The sequence below is a fragment of the Cyanistes caeruleus genome, chromosome 12 (genome assembly GCF_971803275.1).
Source record: "Cyanistes caeruleus chromosome 12, bCyaCae1.hap1.1, whole genome shotgun sequence".
NCBI classification, from domain to species: domain Eukaryota; kingdom Metazoa; phylum Chordata; class Aves; order Passeriformes; family Paridae; genus Cyanistes; species Cyanistes caeruleus.
The window spans coordinates 21,907,168-21,926,890 of NC_141712.1; the positions used below are offsets into that span (position 1 = coordinate 21,907,168).

The 19,723-nt window shown below is 47.9% G+C and overlaps 1 protein-coding gene and 1 long non-coding RNA gene across 3 annotated transcripts; both read left to right on the forward strand.

Moving 5' to 3' along the window:
- The first annotated feature begins 958 nt into the window (after window positions 1-958).
- Window positions 959-9,657, forward strand: LOC111934365 (carbohydrate sulfotransferase 6-like). Of its 2 annotated transcripts, XM_023934388.2 has the most exons (3): window positions 959-1,394; window positions 1,858-2,009; window positions 8,194-9,657. In XM_023934388.2, the coding sequence occupies exons 1-3, from the start codon at window positions 959-961 to the stop codon at window positions 8,242-8,244; spliced, it is 639 nt and encodes a 212-aa protein (XP_023790156.2). In that variant the 3' UTR covers window positions 8,245-9,657. The 2 variants fall into 2 exon arrangements, with proteins under 2 accessions (XP_023790156.2, XP_023790157.1); XM_023934389.2 differs by lacking the exon at window positions 959-1,394 and having other exon boundaries at window positions 1,878-2,009.
- Window positions 9,658-10,370: 713 nt separating this feature from the next.
- Window positions 10,371-18,177, forward strand: LOC111934364 (uncharacterized). The gene is made up of 2 exons (XR_015275517.1): window positions 10,371-10,566; window positions 16,819-18,177. It is a non-coding gene; the product is annotated as an uncharacterized LOC111934364 (long non-coding RNA).
- Window positions 18,178-19,723: the final 1,546 nt, after the last annotated feature.

Below are 19,723 nucleotides of genomic sequence, written 5' to 3' on the forward strand. Positions count from 1 at the left end.
GGTAGCAACAGAAATATGGAAGAGACTAATGCTTGAAAGCCACAGTACTGGGAGACTCCATTAATGCATTAATCCCTCTCTAAGTTTTCTCTCCTGCAGTAGCCTTTAAGTTAGAACAAGTGATGCTACTCAGAGCAACAGTTCAGTGAATGCATGTGGAATAAGAAATGGAGATTAGGTCTACTTCCAGAAATACAGAGAAAAATATCCTTAACGTTCTCTTTTCCTTTAGTTGGAGAAAACTTAAAAAATCCTCCACAGTAATGTAAGCAAAGGATGATATACACTAGAAGGAGGTAATCAAAAAAGTTATTTACTTGCAGGTGGCATGTAATTGTTTAATATGACCTGAAGGCATCCCTCCATTTTTTTTCAAAGAGGTGTTTCATGACTGGGACTAATAACTCAGTGCAGGGTAAAAGGAGCCATAAAGGCAGATGTTACCACGTCAGGGGAAAAACCCCTGTGATACCTCTGCTGTGGTCACTTCCTGGGTCACTTTTTATACTCACCATAGTTCTTGGTTCATAGTTCTAGTTCGTTTCTCAAACTTGAAGAGATTTTATACTTTTGTAGGTAACCAAGCAATAGAAATAAGGCAAGATTTTATAGCTTAAGCAACAAACTGAACTACCCGGGAAAAATACATACCTTAAGATCCATTGCAAATCAGCATTAAGAGGTGTAGGAAGGAAGAGCCTTTCTCAGAAAGCTGTCTGCAAGGACTCTTCCTTTAGCTTGCTAAGAAACTTAAGAAGTTAAACTTTCGGTTTTGATTTGGTTTTGTTTTGTTCTGTTTTATTGGATGTTTCTGTTTAAATGGGTGTTAGGGCCCTGTAAGAGTCATGCTTCAGAAGTCTTTTAAGAGGTGGAACTAGGATAAAGGAAACCACCTCGTTGCTTGTTAACTCACCAAGCAGCCCGTTTGCAAGGGGCATTATCCGCTCATTCTACTCGCATGAGGCGAGCAGGACGCGGCTGCGCCGAGCTCGGTTCGCCTGCGGGTGCTGGGCCGGGCCGGAGGGAGGCGGGCGAGGCCGCGGGGAGGAGAGGAAGGGCCGCGGAGGAGAGGCCGCGGGCGCTGGCTGCTGCGGCGGCCAGGCCCAGGCCGTGTTGCCACGAGCCGGTTTCGGCGAGCCAGCCGGGACCGTGCGGGCCAGGGACTTGCAGGATGCATGTGCGGGGCGGGAGCCAATGGCCCGTGCTGGGCGGGGCAGGCCAGTGGACCGCCTTTGCCAGGCTGCGCCTTTGCCCGGGGGATGCTCCGGGAGCGGGGCGGATCGGCTTCTTCCTGGGCTCCTCCCGCTGCCCCGGCGCCTCGGCCACGTCTGAAAGCGGCTCATTGTCTCTGTCGGCAGCTCGGAGCCGCGGCGGTGGCGGGAGGCGGCGACAAGGTATGGGCAGGCTGATGCGGGTGGGGATGGGGTTAATCCACAGGATTGGCAGTCCCCTTCAGACCTTTTTTTTCCCGGTCTTAAACAACGGTACTTTAAAGGAGATGTTTTTGAACGGGTCACGCACGCCCCTGCTTGTGGCGGCGGAGTAGCGGTAATACCAGTTGCGGCGGAGCCGATGTCGCACCGACAGAGGTGAAGCTGTCGAAAATCAAGCTGTTTTTTTCAGGTTTGGGTTTTTTTCCCCTCTTTTTTTTTTTTTTTTATCTCCCTCTCCCTCCCCCCCCCTTTTTTTTTTTTTTTTTTTTCCTTTTCTTCCATTTCCCTAGGGAACATGGCTGATTGATGTTAAGATGGTTTCGTTTGTTGAAGTTAGATGGTGAAATAAGGTGCTTTAGACAACTCTTGCCATCATTTCAGGAAATCCCACCCCATTTTTCTGTTGTGTCCTGTCTCTTTCTAGGTGAAGGTGACATGCTGATCGGAAGCATTTGTCAGTATTTCTTAGCTGCAACAGTTGCTACAAGTGAGGCACACAGCGCGCACCTCAGCCCAATCGTCCTCGGACTGTTTGAATTTGTGGACGCTATTGTACCGGTGCAGACAGAGTCTCGAGTAAGTGAACAGCATTCAGTCACTGCGGGTGTCTCTTTGTCACCCCAGTTTTTCCATAATAAAAATTCCTAACAAATATTGCAACTAAGCAGACCTCTTTTCTTGAACACCAGTAATTCTAGTAGCTGAAGACACTTTGTGATCTTTAGATGCAGTGCATGGAGAAATAGGTGTTGTAGGGCTGTGCTTTGACACTGCCATTTGCTTAGGCTGGACAACATTATCTAACTCTAAAAAATATTAAAAAGCTCCCAAAGGAAACAGTACCTTTTAGAAAAAGAACTCTAATGATCATGTAATTAAATGTATAGTATGTTTCATTGTACAATAAAGCGTTTAAGTGATGATTTCCTGGAAACAATTTTTCAAATCTCAGGTACCACTAGACCACTAGATTGTAAAAAGAGGTATATTTCCAAAAGCTAAATTAGCAGTATCACCTGAAATTCTAATATAATGTTGTCATTCAGAGCTACTACAGTACATTTACTGTATTTTATTATTTTAGTTGCAGTTTCACTATTCTATTAAAAAAACTTATGTGTTTCAAGTATTCAGTATTGGAAAGACTTTCAGCTTTTAGGACTACCAGTGATTCTAGAACACACCTTCCAAACTAACTTTTTCTTTTCTCATTTAACTACCAATCTGCATATTGTTGTTGACACATAGGCTTTTGCCTTATGAAGATTGTGTGATATGAAGATATGTGTGATTATTAGCTGCAGAAGAATGCTAGAAAGTGATGTTTTGTCAGTGGGGTGATTTACTGCAAGAATTATTAGTAATATTGTTGTGTATTATTCTTTGACCAGTTTTGTCATGTTCCAGCATTTCACTTTTTTGAGTAGCAAACTACATTTCTAATGTTCGCTCATAGAAGCCATTTTGGTGGTGATTGCATTGATGCCATGCCTTATAGGTGAAGTATGCAGTAAATAAAGCATAGTTACTCATAAAGTGAGTAAAGTCCATGAGGAAAAGTACACCTGCAGGTGATCTTTGCTCTGTATATCATGCCATGAAAAAGCATTTTCCTATTAATTCTATAAAATGTGGGATGACATTTACCATTATCATTCTTTTTACAGTCAGCACTGCTGCATTTGGTGAAATTTGAGTACATAAGTGATATATACAGTCATCTCGTATGATTGCTCTGAAAGGTCAGCATACAGGACAAACATTTTTTGGTAATTAAAAATTGCATGCATAATCCAGCATTAGGTATTAATTTTTCAGTGGAAGATATCAATATGGGAAATCAACAGAATCACAGAATATTCTGAGTTGGAAGGGACCCACAATTGAGTACATTATTTGAAGTAATTTCTGTATAATCTGTAAGTTCTTTGACTTTAAAAATGCTGCACAAACTATTTAAAATGAAAGTATGCTGGAAATTTTCTCAGACAGAAAATGGCCAGGGAAGACTTTGACAAAGACAGCTAAGATTCAGTTGCTCAAAAGTTATTGTAGGGGAGCAGGTATTTGTAATTCTTCACTCAAGTATTTTTGCTTTAATCCAGCCTGTTTTTTCAGTCTTCTCACAACAGACCCAGACTTGTTTGTTCTAAGGGATCCTTTCATCCCAGCCTTTTGTCCAAAGCTCAAAGAGAGAGTGTGTTTCTTGACAGCTCTAATATGAGGCATTCTTTCTGTCTTTCTACAATCTTTTTAGTATCCCAGAAAAAAAAAAAAAAAATTAGCAGTTCAATCAGAGGCTCACTTTTTAGCTATAAAATTAGTTTTTGCTACTTTATTAAGTCTCTTCAGGTTGAATTCTGTGCTGAAAGGAAGTTACTAAGAAACTGTACTCCTTTCAGAGCTGACCTGAAAAGATTGGATTACTCAATTCCAACGTTATATGTTTTATGTGACAAAACAAATAAAAGTCCCTGGAAGAAAGAGCTAAAACATCATCCAGTGGACATTTTTTTTTCTTTTTTTTTTTCCTCTTTTTTCTTTTTTTTTCCTTTTTCCATTTTTTCCCTTTCCCTTTTCCTTTCCTGCCTTTCTGGGTCTGAAAAGTGCTCTCCTTAGAAATGAGATCTTTTTGGGATCAATACTACCATTGATTATATTTTTACCCTGCTTGGTAAAACTGGATAGCTTTGTGACATATATCTAGTTTCTTGGCAAGCAATGGCAGATACTAGTGGCCCTGCAGCTCGGCAGTCTATCAGAGACAGTTTAAGTCGTGAAGAAAATGATTGCTCTTTTGGCCAGTTTGTATAACTAATATGTTCCTTGGACAATATGTAAGAATAGTTATTGTGGAACTGTCTCAGGGTTCATCTAGTCTAGGATCTTGTTTCCATTAGTAGCTGTTAGCAGGGAAACCCAGGAGCAGAGCTTGAATCAGGACTGGCAGCTAAACCATATAGGCAGATGCTTTTCAGACCACATTTTGAGCATTCGCATTGCCCTGTGAAGAGATGATTGTGCCTCAACAGTTTGAGAGGCTTCTGATTATTCTCTTTACCAGAGCTCTTCTTGAAGAAATGGTATCACCAAAGAAGTACTACTACTGTCACAGAAAAGGAATGACAGTGTAATTGTTAGCAAAATAATTTATACTAAGGAGTATTTGTTATTTACAAAAGCACGTATTGCGATGCCACCGAGTGTTGCCATACTTCGTGAGTCTCAGCTGAGAGATGTGAGAGCGTCTGAGTGCAGTCTGCTGCAACTTGACGCTTGTTACAGCCTGTTTTTCTGCTTGTTGTAGCTCCCTTGCCACTTGGAGTCAGTCTGCACAAGTCAATGAGGAGCTGTTGTCGCTGAGACAACAGCTGAAATGGCAGTAATACTAGAACATCTGACCCCTGTGCTGCTTCTCCTTTTCCTCCCCTGTGTTTGCAGTTGGCAGGCGTGCTATAGTCAGGCAGCTGCAGCTACAAGGAAACATTTTATGGAGCAAAGCAGGAAAAAAGGAGGTATACCAAACCCCAATTTTGTGCTCCTGAGGGGAGCTTGGGGTGGGCAGATGGTACCACTGAGCTGTTGGTGGAGGAGGAGGGCACTAGCAGAAAGAGGTGAGGCAATGTAAAACAAGTCACAATGAAAACAAGGGTTTTGGCGTGCAGCTTCAGCTTGTGGGTTTGGCATATTGCCTTTCTGTGCTGAAAGAGCAAGCTTGCCTAACAGCACCATCTGGTGAGTCCTGCTATGGAATAGCTAGTGGATCAGAAGTAGCCTGTATCACAAGGTCCTGTTCCTCACATTTGGAATTGTAGAATCATTTAGGTTGGAAGATCGTGAAGTCCAACTGTTAATCCAACAATGTCAAGTCCACAGCTAAGGCAATGATATAATGTAATCTACTCAGTAGATTTATAAATTTATTTATATGTGTATACATATGTAGATCTTAAGCAACTCTATGAGAAGGTTATTCTGTGGGCTATTCAACAGCTGCCTTCTGCCTCGGCTAAAGTTTGTCAAAAATCACCAAAGAGCTTTTTGGGTTAAAAAAAATTGTACTTCTAAGGGAATGCAAGTTTAACCTGGGCTGAAATCACCTAAACTACAGAATGCAATTGCAAATGGTAAATGGTTGTTTACATGAAAATAGAATTACACATGAGAATTAAGTATGAGAAATAATAATATGTATACATGATATGAAATAATATGAAATAAATATGTATATAATAAATTATATACACATAGAATTAAACATGAGAAGTGCAGAAATGAAGGGCACTGTTTACACAGAGAAAGTGGCATATTTGGCCTTAAGCACTGGAAACCACACAAGAGAATACTTTTACAGATGCTGTATTTTGTTCTGTAATTATTCTTTTTCTTTAGTGGTGTCTACATGTGTGTATATTCCTTAGAAACACTGCAACTTCTCCAAAAGGGTAGAAAATTAATCTTACATATAGAAAATGGGTATCTACTTAGTGTTTTACTTTGATATCACACTTTTTTCTTGCAGTTTCTATCATGGTGAAGTGTAGGGAAATACTGCAGCTACAGTCATTTGACATTATTTGTAGCACTTGAGTCTGATTAGTTCAGACACATATTGTGGACTAATACTCATCATTTTTTTCATTGTCACAGTGTTATCTGCAACAGTACTTGGGTGGGAACTGGAGTGAGGAGAGGTCTGAGACAGTCAAGGCAGAAAAAACAGCTCTTGGCTTCTATTCCTCAGTCCCCCACACTCTGCTAGTAACATGTAAAGAGCAATTAGTGTTGCAGTTGTGTATCATGATTACAGTGGAGCAACTGTTCTGTGTAGCTAGAGTAGAAACACATTAATTCTTTAAAAAGTGTAATTGATTCTCTAAAAGCTACATAATGAGTGAGATTGCAAGGAGCTGCAGAATGCAGTCTTAGTGTAGATAATGACTCATGTTTTGCACTCAAGAAAAAGGTCTGAGATAGTTGTGTCTGGCTGACTTTCAGGCAGAGTCTGTTTCAGGAAAAATCTTTCAATTAGCAGCTGGAACTGTACTTTGACTTCAGCTTAGTCTTTAATCCCCTCTGTTTGGTGAAGTGTCAGTGCAGGCTGCTGGATTGCTGGTGATCCTCACAGTACAGAGAAACTTACAGATACTTCTGGAGATGTAATATGCTAAAATTAAGTATTTGAACAAGGCAGATTTTTATTTATGAATAATGGCCAGGCTGAATTAAACTAAGAGTTTTTATATCTGCTCTTGAGCCTGAGAGTAGCTAGTAGTGGACTGCTAAGGAAGAAGTTAAGTAATACAGTAAGCCCTATTTCTCCTACTTTACCACCACAATGCAGGCATATACCTTGGGCTATCCACAGTTTAGGGAATTGCTAAGCCATGGGCTGTAGCCTCATTTTTGCCTTTAACAGTCTTTGGAAGGCTTTTCTTCCATTACGTACTTTAAATCAATGTAATTATTTCAACAAATAATTTTGCTGCCACAGAATTTTGAAGCAGAGTTTCACATTTTAATATGCACCATACGTAAAGGTTTTGTACTGAGCGATTATTTAATTCAGTTAAATTTATTATGTCAAATGAGTGTGTACCTATTTTTACTAGTCTGCATGATTTCTTTTCAAGAGTTCGGAGTGTGTTGAAAAATGTATCTTTCACTGTAACAAGAACAAAGTTGTAATTGGAAATTGTAAATGCAGCTAGATAGCAAATATGTATATGTAGAACTTTTGAGATGATCTGCACACATAAGGAGTGTTACTTCCCTAAAACCTTGCTCGCTAACATTTACTGACTGCTTACAAGTGGAATCTGCATGAGTGAGAGCACCAAAGGGTAGGTGCCAAAAACCTATAGTGAAAAGCTGTGAGGAGTGCATGTGTCTTGAACTTTGACTGCAAAATAAAGCAGAAATCTACTTGCGGTTGACATGCCTACGATTTTCTAGGCATGTCATGTCGTTATATGCAGACAAATCTAACTTCCAAACTGGTAATTCCTTGAATACAAACTCAGGGTATTTAGTCTTGGGGTTTATGCAGTCCTGACCAAAGATACATGTCAGCAGCTTTTTCATTTTATCATCTGTGGCTATGTGTGGCTTCAGGTTGTGAGTTTTCATCCATCTTCTGTCTTCTACAGTTTTCTACAGGAAAATACAGAGTTGTGGGTAAACACTAATTGGTATAGCGTCCTATGGCCCCTGTAGGGTACAGCACTCACATTAGATGAAATTATTTTTATTTCAGCACCCATAATTACCAATGTTCACATCCAGTCTTTTAGGGGATAGAAATCCCTGTAATGTGAAATTGAAACAGAAATACAGTTGAGCAATTCAGAATTTTTTTTTTCTTCTTCTTTTTTAGGGCAATATTTACCAGTATTCAAGCTGAGGGCCTTGTGTATTTTGTAGTTTGTTGGGGGGGGCGTGTTTGTGGGTTGTTTTTATTTTTTTTAATCCATGGGTTGAGCTGCATCAACCCAAGGTTTTCTTCAACATCGAACATGTACTTATTTGCGTATTTCTGAAGTGATCTTCCTGTCACACATTACTTTCTTTGAGTTTCCAACAGCTGTCACCTGCAGTGATCATCCCCCAGTGCAACAGATTAAGGAAGCAGTTAATGCCACATACATACATGCACATGTGAAGAAAGGTTTCACTAATGCAAGAGTTTGCATTGTCTAAGTTGTATCATTATTGTGCCCCAGGAGCAATGGTTCACTGGTATTTCCCTTCTCTCTTTCAGCTTTTCTCATTGCCCTTCCTCGGTGAGAATGGCAAGGATTCGGATTCCTAGCACAATTGTTATCATTTTTGTTACAGTTCAGACTGGATTCTTACTCTTCATGTATGCCCGGTACAGTAGCTTCACACCTCAGTCTGAGGAGAAACCATCACAAGTCCACGTACTTATTCTCTCTTCTTGGCGGTCGGGATCTTCTTTTGTCGGTCAACTTTTCAGCCAGCATCCCAGCGTCTTCTACCTGATGGAACCTGCATGGCATGTGTGGGTTACAATGTACCAGAACAGTGCCAAAGTCTTACACATGGCAGTGCGGGATTTAGTCAGGTCGGTCTTTCTGTGTGACATGTCTGTGTTTGACGCGTACATGCCTTGGAAGAGAAACTTATCCGATCTTTTCCAGTGGGCAGCAAGTCGGGCTCTGTGTTCAGCTCCTGCTTGTGACTTTTTTCAACGTACCGACATAACCAGTGAATTGGCATGCAAGACCCTTTGTGGACGGTATCCATTCAGCAAGGTGGAGGAAGCCTGTAAAACTTACAGCCACGTTGTCATCAAGGAAGTTCGGTTCTTTGACTTGAAGGTCCTATACCCCCTTCTCACTGATCCATCCCTGAATCTCAAAATTATTCACCTGGTCCGTGACCCCAGGGCAGTTGTTAAGTCACGAGAACAATCAGTCAAAGCGTTAGCCCGTGACAATGGAATTGTCTTGAGTACCAATGGCACTAAAGTGGAAGATAGCAAATACAAAGTAATGCAAGAGGTTTGCAGAAGTCATGTTCAGATTTATGAAACAGCTACTCTAAAACCACCTAATTTCCTGAAAGATCGCTATTTAATGGTCCGTTTTGAAGATCTGGTAAGAGAACCGTTATCAGAAATCTCAGAAATGTATAAATTTGCAGATCTTAGTTTGACTCCCAGGCTCAAAAGCTGGATCTATAATATCACACATGGACAGGGACCAGGGAAAAAAAAAGAAGCCTTCAAAATAACATCTCGAGATGCAGTTAGTGTTTCACAGGCCTGGAGAAATGTTCTTTCCTTTCAGAAAGTTAAGAAAATACAGGAAGTTTGCAAAGGTGCTATAAACATTCTTGGTTATCAGCTGGTGGATTCAGAAAAAGAACAAAGAGATCTGACATTGGATTTGGTGTTGCCAAGGCGACAAAATCAATTCAGTTGGTCATCATTTAATCCAAAACACTGAGACATTTTTGAGAGATCTGGGAGGTGGGGAGGGCTAGTTATTTGAATATTTCTCTACTGTGCAGCATATAGTAGTTGGAAAATCCTTGGCTGATGACTTTATGTTTTCCTCTACTCCTTTTCTGCTAATGTAAGAAGGTTTTTTTACATTAAAAAAAAGACAGCAAAGTTCTTGTCAGCCCATTACTGTGCTGCTCACAACATTGTCCTAAGAATATAATTTAAGCACCTTCTATTAAAACATGGATTATCAAAGATGTCTTTGTTTACTGATAATATTTCAAATATTTTTTTTCACGCTTTAATTATTTAAGGATCAGAGTTTGTTATTTGTATATACAGAACAATGTAGATTAACCAAATTTCTTCACTTGACTTTCTTCTTTAAAGTTGTCGTGCAGTTGTATATTTTTTTTTTTTTAGACTTTTGGTATTTTAAATTTTAACGTGTAACTTTTCCAAAAGGTAGGGTATCTGCAGCAGCTGTGTTGTAAAAGGCTTAAATAGGAACTTCATTTATTGATAGATTTCATAGTGGTTTCCTTGGAATGGCAATGTTTACAATTCAGTGTGATGTTTGTTTGGAGTGCAAAAACCAAAGAAATGAAGGAACTTTCGGTGGAATTACAGTGGAAATAGCGTTTCAGTGCTGTCCCAACTGTGTTCTAATATCGTGATACAGAATAAGTGCACACTTGCTCCTGCCGCGCAATCCATACCGTTATCCTCTCTTCAGAGCTACAAGTTATTTATGAGGATCACTGAGAAATTTAGAATGCCCTGAAAATTTGCGTGTCGATTTTTCTGCTGCATGGAAGTGATCGGTTCAACCAACTTTAATAGCAGAGACAGATGCTCGCGTACGGTTAACATTCGGCGCCGCGTCCGAGAAACCCACGCGGCGCCGGTGAGGCTAAAAAAAAACCGCGCGTGCGCAGAGGCTCCTAATGAGCGCACGCCGGGGGGCGGGGGGACGCGCACGTGCAGCTCGCGGCCGGCACCAGCTGCCGGTGACTGCCGCGGAGAGTGCAGCGCGCGCGCCGTGACTCGGCCGATTTGAGACGTCGCCGGTGCCAGCCGCTGACCAGAAACTCCAGCTAGGAAACCCGCAGTGGCGCTTTCCGTGGCTGCGCGCTGCCTCACGCTGGTACCGCGTACTTGAAGGTGAGCGGGGAACGAGCGACCGCGTGGCGGGTCCAGGGAAAGCCCCGAGGAGGGCGACGGTCGCTGTAGCGGGGGCGGCTGGGCTGGCGGCGTCCGCGGCGGAAGCACCGAGTGGCGGGGGCTGCCCGAGGACGGCGCCGGGTGAGAGCGGGTGGCACGGTCTGGCCGGAGCCGCGCTGCGGCTGCGGAGCCGCGTTGGGCGCGTTGCAGTCGCTGTCTGGGCGGGGGCACAGAGCGGGCAAGGCGGCTTTCCACCGCACGCCGAGGGCTGCTGTCCAGGGGACGGAACTTGCTCTCGTCCACGTTGGTTCCCGGGGCATCCTGGGTGTTGTGGTTTTCCGTCGCTGCGCTTCCAGGCAACCCTGATAATAAGCAATACGACGTCTTCCAGCTCCTCAGTTTCTCAGGTTTCCTTTACCACTGAGGACTCTGCTCACCTAGCACTTCTGTTTTAGGGAATGCCACATATAGTATTGTGGGTTCTTAATCCAAACCATTTCTTGTCCTTCAAAAATTAATACAGCTGTTACATGGCTGTGAGTTGTTCTTCTTCCTTAATATTGCTTATTAAATGGAGACATTAATTTGCAGTTGTCACATCCTCCATGAAGTGTGTATCAGTAGATTTAAGTATAGCACTTTTGGAATCCTTCCATTTTGACCCAGTGAAAACACCTTCCACAGAATGAGAAGATGCAGCAGTTGTTTTAAATGGCAGAATGAGGGAGTAAATGGCAGTAGAACACCTTTATTTCTTTTTTTTTTTTTTTAATTTTTTTTATTTGCTTGTTAGCATCTTTTATTCCAATTATGCAGGAAAATTTCAATCATAAAGTCTTCTACTTGCACTACTTTAAAGGTTGCATGTACTCTGATCTAATCACCTTAATTCAGCTATCCGTCACTAGAAAACATCCTTTGTGCTGTTAACTTAGAAATTTATTTTGTTTGGGACAACTAAACATAAATTTGCTAGAAAATAACCATATACTTTGAAATCCTTTTACTGACTGCAATTATCTTTTTACAGGTGATTTTTCAGCTTCAGTCAAAAAAGTATCTAATATGTCAGGAAGGTGATTGTAGCATTACCCTGAATCCATGCCAGCATTATGGACTGTGTGGTCCCTGTGCAGCTGCACAAGGAGAATGTCCCAGCTGCAAGAAAAAAAATAATTCCTTGGTAACATGCAGGCATAGTCCTCATACCATGTTCATGAATATAATTCATAAATAATTTTATGGTTTTGTGTAAGAATTACACCGTTCAGTATGAAACAATTTAATAGTGCAAGACTGATTTCCAGTTTGATGTGAGAAATTGAGTTGCTTTAAGATGGAGAATAAGGCTTGCTTACCGTTATATAGTAACTTCAGTCATTTGATGAGGTTTTTATGGTCTTGTGATTCTTTCATCCTCCCTCAGTTCCATCCCACCTTTTCTGAGTTCCATATACATTCCTAGTACACAAGCTACTTCGGTTCATTTGCACTGAAATCACTTTGTGTGTCTCATCACAATGTCTCAATAAAGTGTTTATACCACCTGTTATTTTCATTAATGAAAGTTGGATACATAGATAAAGTAACTACATGCTCAACAGTACAAATGCTTCCTTTGCAGATGTTTTCAGAGCCAAAGCAGATTGATTTGGTTCTGGTGCACTGAAACAGGATCCAAACCTTAGAAACTTTTTATTTGTCCTTAAGCTGGAAAATATTGCTGTGTAGCACTTGTTCCCTTGTACCTGCAGTTCACTGTGGAAAAGATTTCTTTTAGTGAGCAAACGTCATGACTGGTGCAGCAAAAAGCAGAAGAGTTCCTGGTAATATCAGCTTGGAGAGAACGCGAGTACTAGCCAAAACCTCCCTGTGTTCCAGTGCAATGCCGCTGCAGGAGGAAAGGGCATGAGGTGCAAAGCCCTGAGCAGAGCAGTGGGAAAAGGGAGGCGAGGAAGAGTTGGGCTAAGGATGGATTTAAACTGGCCGGGTGTTAGTGCAGGAAGAGACATTTGTCATCCAGATTGTCAAAATGAAGACCTGTAAAATCCTAGCTCTGCCTTGTCTTTAATATTGTTCTACTTCATATTTATGTCATCACAAAAAGCAAGGAAACAATAAATGTCACTGTTTCTCAGTATTGCTATGTGAAGGTTTTTTAAAGGCTGATGTATTTATGTTATATTTTTCCACTCCAAGCTTGGCTTTTCCCCTTCTTTTTCAATGTCTGCTGCATTTGGTGTCCTAAGGAGGGGTCTTAGGAGTTGGTGCTAATTCTGCTTTTTCTGAAGGTGTATCAAAGTGTGCTAGCAAAATGGCTATTTTCTCCTCTGAAAAGCTTTCCCTCTATGACCATCAACACATGTGCTTGTACGAATGCAAAAATAGGTAGAGGACTGTGACTGTAGGATTCTTAGGCAACCATCTTGGTGATTCTTGGACTAAGTTGTTCTGATAGCATCTCCAGGGTTCTGTGAGTCTCGTTGGCTCGCCGTCATTCTCACGTGGGTCATCTCGTTCCACATTCTTTCGGTCCTTGCAGTCATTCTTCTGGCCAAGAGTTTTCTCTCCCTGTTGCGTCCCCTTGTTTGTCACCTTCTGTGTCACGGGTGTCTGGGTGTATTTGGCCCGGAACTGCTCTGCCCTGCTGCCTAGTCTGGGTGTAGGTGTAAAAGGACAAGTCCTGGGCATTTGAAATTTGTAATTTGAAGTTTGCAATATAGGGTGTAGTTGTAGTCTAGATGGTATTCCTAGATTGACACGCTGTGAAGTTATCCTGCAGCACTTTGACTTTTGTCTTAACTTCCTTTGAGATGCGGCTGGATTAAATCCATGGCAGCATTCCCTGTCTAAGTGAGGGGGTTCCCCTGAGATTGTCAAGTTTGTGACTGCTGCTCTTCCCTGGTATTGTTTTGGGGTTTTTTCCCCAGTTTTTGTTTGTTTTGGTGTTTTTGTTTTTGTTTTTTTTTTTCCTTTTGCTTCACTCATGGTCTTTCCTTATTCTCTGTGGTGTTTCCCATGCGTTTCCCACTAGATTCTTGTGTCCTCTTCCCTGTCACTGTTAATCTCTCTCTGTCTTGCTGCCCCATCCCAGGTATTTTGTTTGTTTTGGTTTTCCCCTGGGGTTTTTTGGGGCTTTTTTTTTGGCTCACTCATGTTCTTTTTTTATTCACAGTGGCCATATTATGCTCCCAGTTCCACTGTTCCCCCCTTGTTCTGTTTTAATCCCCCTCTGTTGTGCTGCCCGTCCCTTATTATTTTTCTTTTCCCTTATTTCATCCCTGTTCTTACTGTACCCTGTTCTTCTGTGTCCTCCCTGCTGCCACTCCCTCTTTCTGCCTCTGGCCTGTGCCTGGGGGTTCTGTGGAGGAATTTCTGGGGGCTTCCCCCCTTTCTTGTTGCAGCAGAGCTCCTTTTTTGGGGAGTCTACACCTGGACAGAGTTCCAATAAAGCAAGGTGCTGCTGTCCACGGCAGTTGGAGTTGTTCTCTGCCTTCTTTGGGGGTGAGGAGCAAAGGCTGAGGGGGACGGGGTGGAGACTGGGGGGCTCCCGTGTCCCTTGGGGCACGCCAAGGTCCCCGCCAGAGGGAGGCACACGCTGTGCTGGAGGAGCAAGGTGAGCGGGGAATGGGGAGGGCTCGTGCTGGGTACCCTTCCCCAGAAGGGACCCCGAGCTGCCAGGAAATTCCCTGGGAGGGCTGAGCCGAAACGGGCCGGGCGGGCCGGGCCGAGCCGAGCCGAGCCGAAGCGGGCCGGCCGGGCCGGGCGGACCGGGCGGGCCGAACCGAAGAGGGCCGGGCGGAACCGAGCCGAAGCGGGCCGGGCAGAAGCGGGCCGGGCGGACCGGGCCGAGCCGAGCCGAAGTGGGCTGGGCGGGGCGGGCCGAGCCGGGCCAAGCGGCACCGGGCCGGGCGGACCGGGCGGGCCGAGACGAAGAGGGCCGGGCGGAACCGAGCAGAAGCGGGCAGGCCGGGCCGAGATGAGCCGAAGCGGCCGGGCGGGCCGAGCCGAAGTGGGCCGAGCCGAGGCGAGCCGAAGCGGCCGGGCGGGCCGGGTCCGGCCGAGCCGAGCCGAGCCGAAGCGGGCCGGGCGTACCGGGCGGGCCGAACCGAAGAGGGCCGGGCGGGCCGGGCGGAACCGAGCCGAAGCGGGCCGGCCGGGCCGGGCCGAGCCGAAGCGGGCCGGGCGGACCGGGCCGAGCCGAGCCGAAGCGGGCCGGCCGGGCCAAGCGGAGCCGGGCCGAAGCGGGCCGGGCCGGGCTGGGCCGAGCCGAAGCGGGCCGCCCGGGCCGGGCGGAACCGAGCCGAAGCGGGCCGGGAGGAGCCGACCCGAGCCGAAGCGGGCCGGGCGGATCGGGCCGAGCCGAGCCGAAGCGGGCCGGCCGGGCCGGGCCGAACCGAAGCGGGCCGGGCAGAAGCGGACCGGGCGGACCGGGCCGAGCCGAGCCGAAGCGGGCCGGCCGGGCCAAGCGGAGCCCGGCCGAAGCGGGCCGGGCCGGGCTGGGCCGAGCCGAAGCGGGCCGCCCGGGCCGGGCGGAACCGAGCCGAAGCGGGCCGGGAGGAGCCGACCCGAGCCGAAGCGGGCCGGCCGGGCCGAGCCGAAGCGGGCCGGGCGGGCCGAGCCGAAGCGGGCCGGGCGGATCGGGCCGAGCCGAGCCGAAGCGGGCCGGGCCGGGCTGAGCCGAAGCGGGCCGGGCGGGCCGAGCCAACGCGGGCCAGGCGGAACTGAGCCAAAGTGGGCCGGGGCGGGCCGAGCCGAAGCGGGCCGGGCCGGGCCGAGCCGAAGCGGGCCGGGCCGAGCCGGGCCGAGCCGAAGCGGGCCGGGCCGAGCCGAGCCAAAGCGAGCCGGGCCGTGCAGCACCCTGCCGTGCCGAGCCGTTTCTGTGTCCTCTTTGCCACCACTCCCTCTTTCTGCCTCTGGCCTGTGCCTGGGGTTTCGGGGAGGGATTTCTGGGACCTGTCCCCCTTTCTTTTTGCAGCAGAGCTCCTTATTGGGAGGGGTCTATACCTGGACAGAGTTCCAATAAAGCAAGGTGCTGCTGTCCAGGGCAGTTGGAGTTGTTCTCTGCCTTCTTTGGGGGTGAGGAGCAAAGGCTGAGGGGGACGGGGTGGAGACTGGGGGGCTCCCGTGTCCCTTGGGGCACGCCGAGGTCCCCGCCAGAGGGAGGCACACGCTGTGCTGGAGGAGCAAGGTGAGCGGGGAATGGGGAGGGCTCGTGCTGGGTACCCTTCCCCAGAGGGGACCCCGAGCTGCCAGGAAATTCCCTGGGAGGGCTGGGTGCAGAATCCAAAAACCTGTGGAGTTGTTCTGGTTTTTACGGTAGGTATTGGCAAGGGACAAGAATTGGTCTTTGGAATATGATTTTTGGCCCATAGTTTATGAATTGTGTAAGCCATTATATAATCAAGTATATAATTGAGATGTGTCTAGTAGATGTATTACGGTTATATTGTGTGTGTGTATATGTGATGATTTCATTATTGTTATAAATGCAACGGCAAAATATGATTAATATAGACAGTGATTTATTATAAAACAATTTCAATCACAAACGGGAGAAAAAAACCACAATAAAATAGATCAGCGCAGTGCTGGGTGGACAGGGGTCTATACCCAGAGGTACAGATTTACCCAAATCCACACGAAGGGTAGAATGTCCAGGGTTTTTATAGGGGTTTTGTTCCCTGAGGCCAAAACTCCGAGCAGTCACTGTTCAACAAAGCGTCTTGATAGTCAGTTGAATGGATTTCCTGGAACCGGCAAACTGAATCAATAGACAGTGGGGCAGAGTCTCCTCATATGTAAAAAGGTCTTGGGTGTTCCTTGATTTCATCTTGGTTTGGGCCATCAGGACGGAGCGGTTGGCTCCGGTGTTGGAGCCGAAGAATATCTCGGCTGGGCTTTTTCTTTGTCCAGCCTGATGGCCTGTGTCCTGCTTATTCTTTTAGGTTGATGGGCACCGGCTAGGATCGTTATCCCGGTGCCGGCTAGAATTGTTATCTCTAAAATGGATGTTTGCGGCTGGACCTAGGGAGGAATCTTTGGCCACACTATAGTTTATATTCTCTCATGTTATTATAACTACAGATATATTTATTTAGGTCTTTACGAATTTTTATTCGTAACTATATTTATTACATTATCATACCATTTCACTGAACAGTGAAGTTCATTGGAGTGAAATCTGATTACCTGCATTTTAAAAACTCACACCCCCCCCCCGCCCCAACTATTTTTGATTTTTTTTCACAGGTATTTTATAGGCATATTTCAACATTTTCCTTCCTAATCCACGAGTAAAGGGAGATGTTGGGATTTGATCCAAAAGATCTTGCAACCAATTTTGTGGTGAAACAGAGAAAAACCGTGAGCAGCCAACTCACTGGAAAACTGTATGTTAAACGCAGAGAAGCACAAAGTGTTTGATGCTGTTAGAGTTCAAAATAACAAGGAAAAATGATGGGGAATTTACCTGCCTTGGAACAAAGTATGACCCCATCCCATACTCTCAGCTCCCGCTCCCCTTCCAGCGTGGCTGTGACCCGGGCTGGCCGTACCGCTCGGTGTCTCTGGACCTCACAGCATTTCTACGTGGCTGCTGCACCCGGGTCCCCAGTACGTTCTTCTCTGGCCGCCTTCCCCGAGCGGTCCCACGTGCACCAAGCGGGTGCTACAGACCACAGGGGCCTCTTGGCTGCAGAGCTGGGTGATGGGAGACAACAAAGCAATGCCCAGGATGCAGCTGTTCAAGCCAGCCTCGCCTCACGGAGCATTTCTTTCTCACCTGTCCATGGTTCTCTCTCTGTGTGTCCGTGGTCCTTTTTAAACTGCAGGGCTGGGAGGCCTGGCCATTCCACCGGGACTGCTCACCCTGGGAGCACCAGTCTCTACCTTGGGATTAAGCAATCTGCCACCAGAATAAAAGCAGGGTGGAGCTGCTCCCACTCCAAGGCAAGAGCCTGCAAGGCCCATCCTTTGGGGACTCGTCTTTTGTGTGAAGGCACATTGTCTAGCAGAGGAAGAGGTTGGTACCTGGTGGAGCAGGGCCAAGATTCCATTTTCCCCAGGCAGCTCCCCCTGCATGCTGTAGCGCTGGCCAGGACTGGGAGAGGAGGGGGAATGTGTTCAGCACTGCTGCTGGAACGGAGTGGCCCTCTCAGGAGGATCCTGGTTGCTTCACGGCCTTGCTTTTCCACTGGTTTGTGTCCACAAAGGAAAGGCATGCAGAAGGCAGCACCATCACCCCAGCCCTGCAGTCAGGAGTCCATCAGCTTTCCCCACAGTGAACGTGGTTAAGGTCTCCTTAACCAAAGGAAAACTCAGCACCACTACAGATGTACACAACAGCAATTTATCCACTGGGGCCCTCCGACACACTTTGCCCATTATGTGTCCAGAAGACTCCAAGTACTGACTTTACGTGTCCACAAGCGTGGCCAAAGCCACACATACAGAGCAACACCTAGTTCTCACGGTGTACCAAGAGAAACAAAGATTTAATAACATTATTTCTTAGACAACTGTTGGGGATGAAGTCAAATGTAAAGAAAAAATGGAAATGTAAAAAATCATGGATGTCAGTGCACACGGATACAAAGTTTCTGCTTTTGAGCTCCGCAGATGTTTTATTCTTTCCTCTTTCCCTTCTTGTGTGAGCTGCATTTGAGTCAGTTATGTTATGTTGAGCTCTTGTGGGCACAGAGCGGTACTGCCGCTGTGCCCCGACCGGGGCCCTACCCCGCTCCGCTGGGTGACGGGGGGGAGGCGGCAGCGGGAGCTACGGCAGTTCCGCGGCTGCCGAGCCTGGGGAGGGAGTGAGCGGGGCGGTGTCTGTAAATAGCAGGGAGGGGTGAAATAGCGTTAAGTGTGTCAAGTGACACGGCCGGGAGCAGGGACACTGCGCTAAAAGGAGCGGCGGCCGTGCAGGCCGGCGGCTAAGAATAACAGCAGTGACGGGTGGCAGATCAGTTTCAGCTTCACAGACGGACTGCGGGGAGAAGGACGGTGAGCAGCAGACCCGCAGCAGGCGAGGGGCGGGCACTTAGGTATTTTGCTAAGGTGTTTACCTCGGCCAGCACCTAATCGGGCAGTCCAAGTCCCCGCAGAAGAGGAACCGCTGCGAGGGAAGAGGCGCTCAGAGCCCGCAGCGAGCTGTGCACGCCCTCCCCACCGCCGCTCCCTGCTCCGCGCTGCCATCGCAGATTTGCGAGCTGGCACCACACCCGGGCGAGCTGGTGGCTACGCCCCTCCCCGCCCCCTGCCCCGAGTGCCGCTGGGGCGCTCCGATAGAGGCTCTGCGGGGGCCTTTTAGGCGGGACCTGGGCAATAGCGAGGGCCGGAGAAGGGGACGGGAGTCTGGCGAGCGGGGCCCAGGGCGACCGCGGACCCTGCGAGCACCCCTGGCTCCGCTCAACTGAGCGCCTCGCGCTCCCATGGGCCGCAGCCTCAAAGCTTCCGCCAATCCCGGCCCGCCTTGCTCCGCTCTGGCCAATCACAGCTGCCCTTTGAATCCAGGCGCGGTCCCGCCAAGCTCAGCCCGCTCAGTCGCGGCCCGGTCCCGCTCCCCCGTTTTGCTGGTGTGCCGCTCCGGCCGCTGTCGCTTTGGGAGCCGGCGGAGCCGAGCTGCCGCAGCCCCGAGAGGTGCTGCTGGGTCCCGGGAGGGTGGGCGGGGGCTCCCCGTTCAGGTCCCGGCCGTAATTTCGCCCAAAGAAACGGGGAGAAGGGGGGGGAGCGGGGGGGATCGCGGGAGCGGAGCGTGAGGGGACAGCGGGGGGTCGCGGAGGCGAGCGCGGCGGGAACGGGCGGGCTGGGATTGGCGGGCCCGGCGCTGCCTCGGGCTGTGATTGGCTGGGCTGGCCGGCCGTGGGCTATAAATAGCGTGAGCTGGAGGGGTGCGGGCGTTAGTTCGGCGGCGCGGCGGCAAGCGGCAGAGAGGAGGCGGCGGCGGCGGCGGCGGCGGCGGCCGCGGCGGCGGCGGCGGCGGCGGCGGCGGCGGCGGCGGCGGCCGCGGCGGCGGCGGCGGCGGCGGCGGCGGCGGCGGCGGCGGCGGCGGCGGCGGCGGCGGCGGCGGCGGCGGCCCTGCGCCGGTGAGGTCGGGCGCCATGCCCGCGTCTGCCGCGGCCAGCATCTGGGGGCTGGCGGTGTCCTGGGGCGGCGG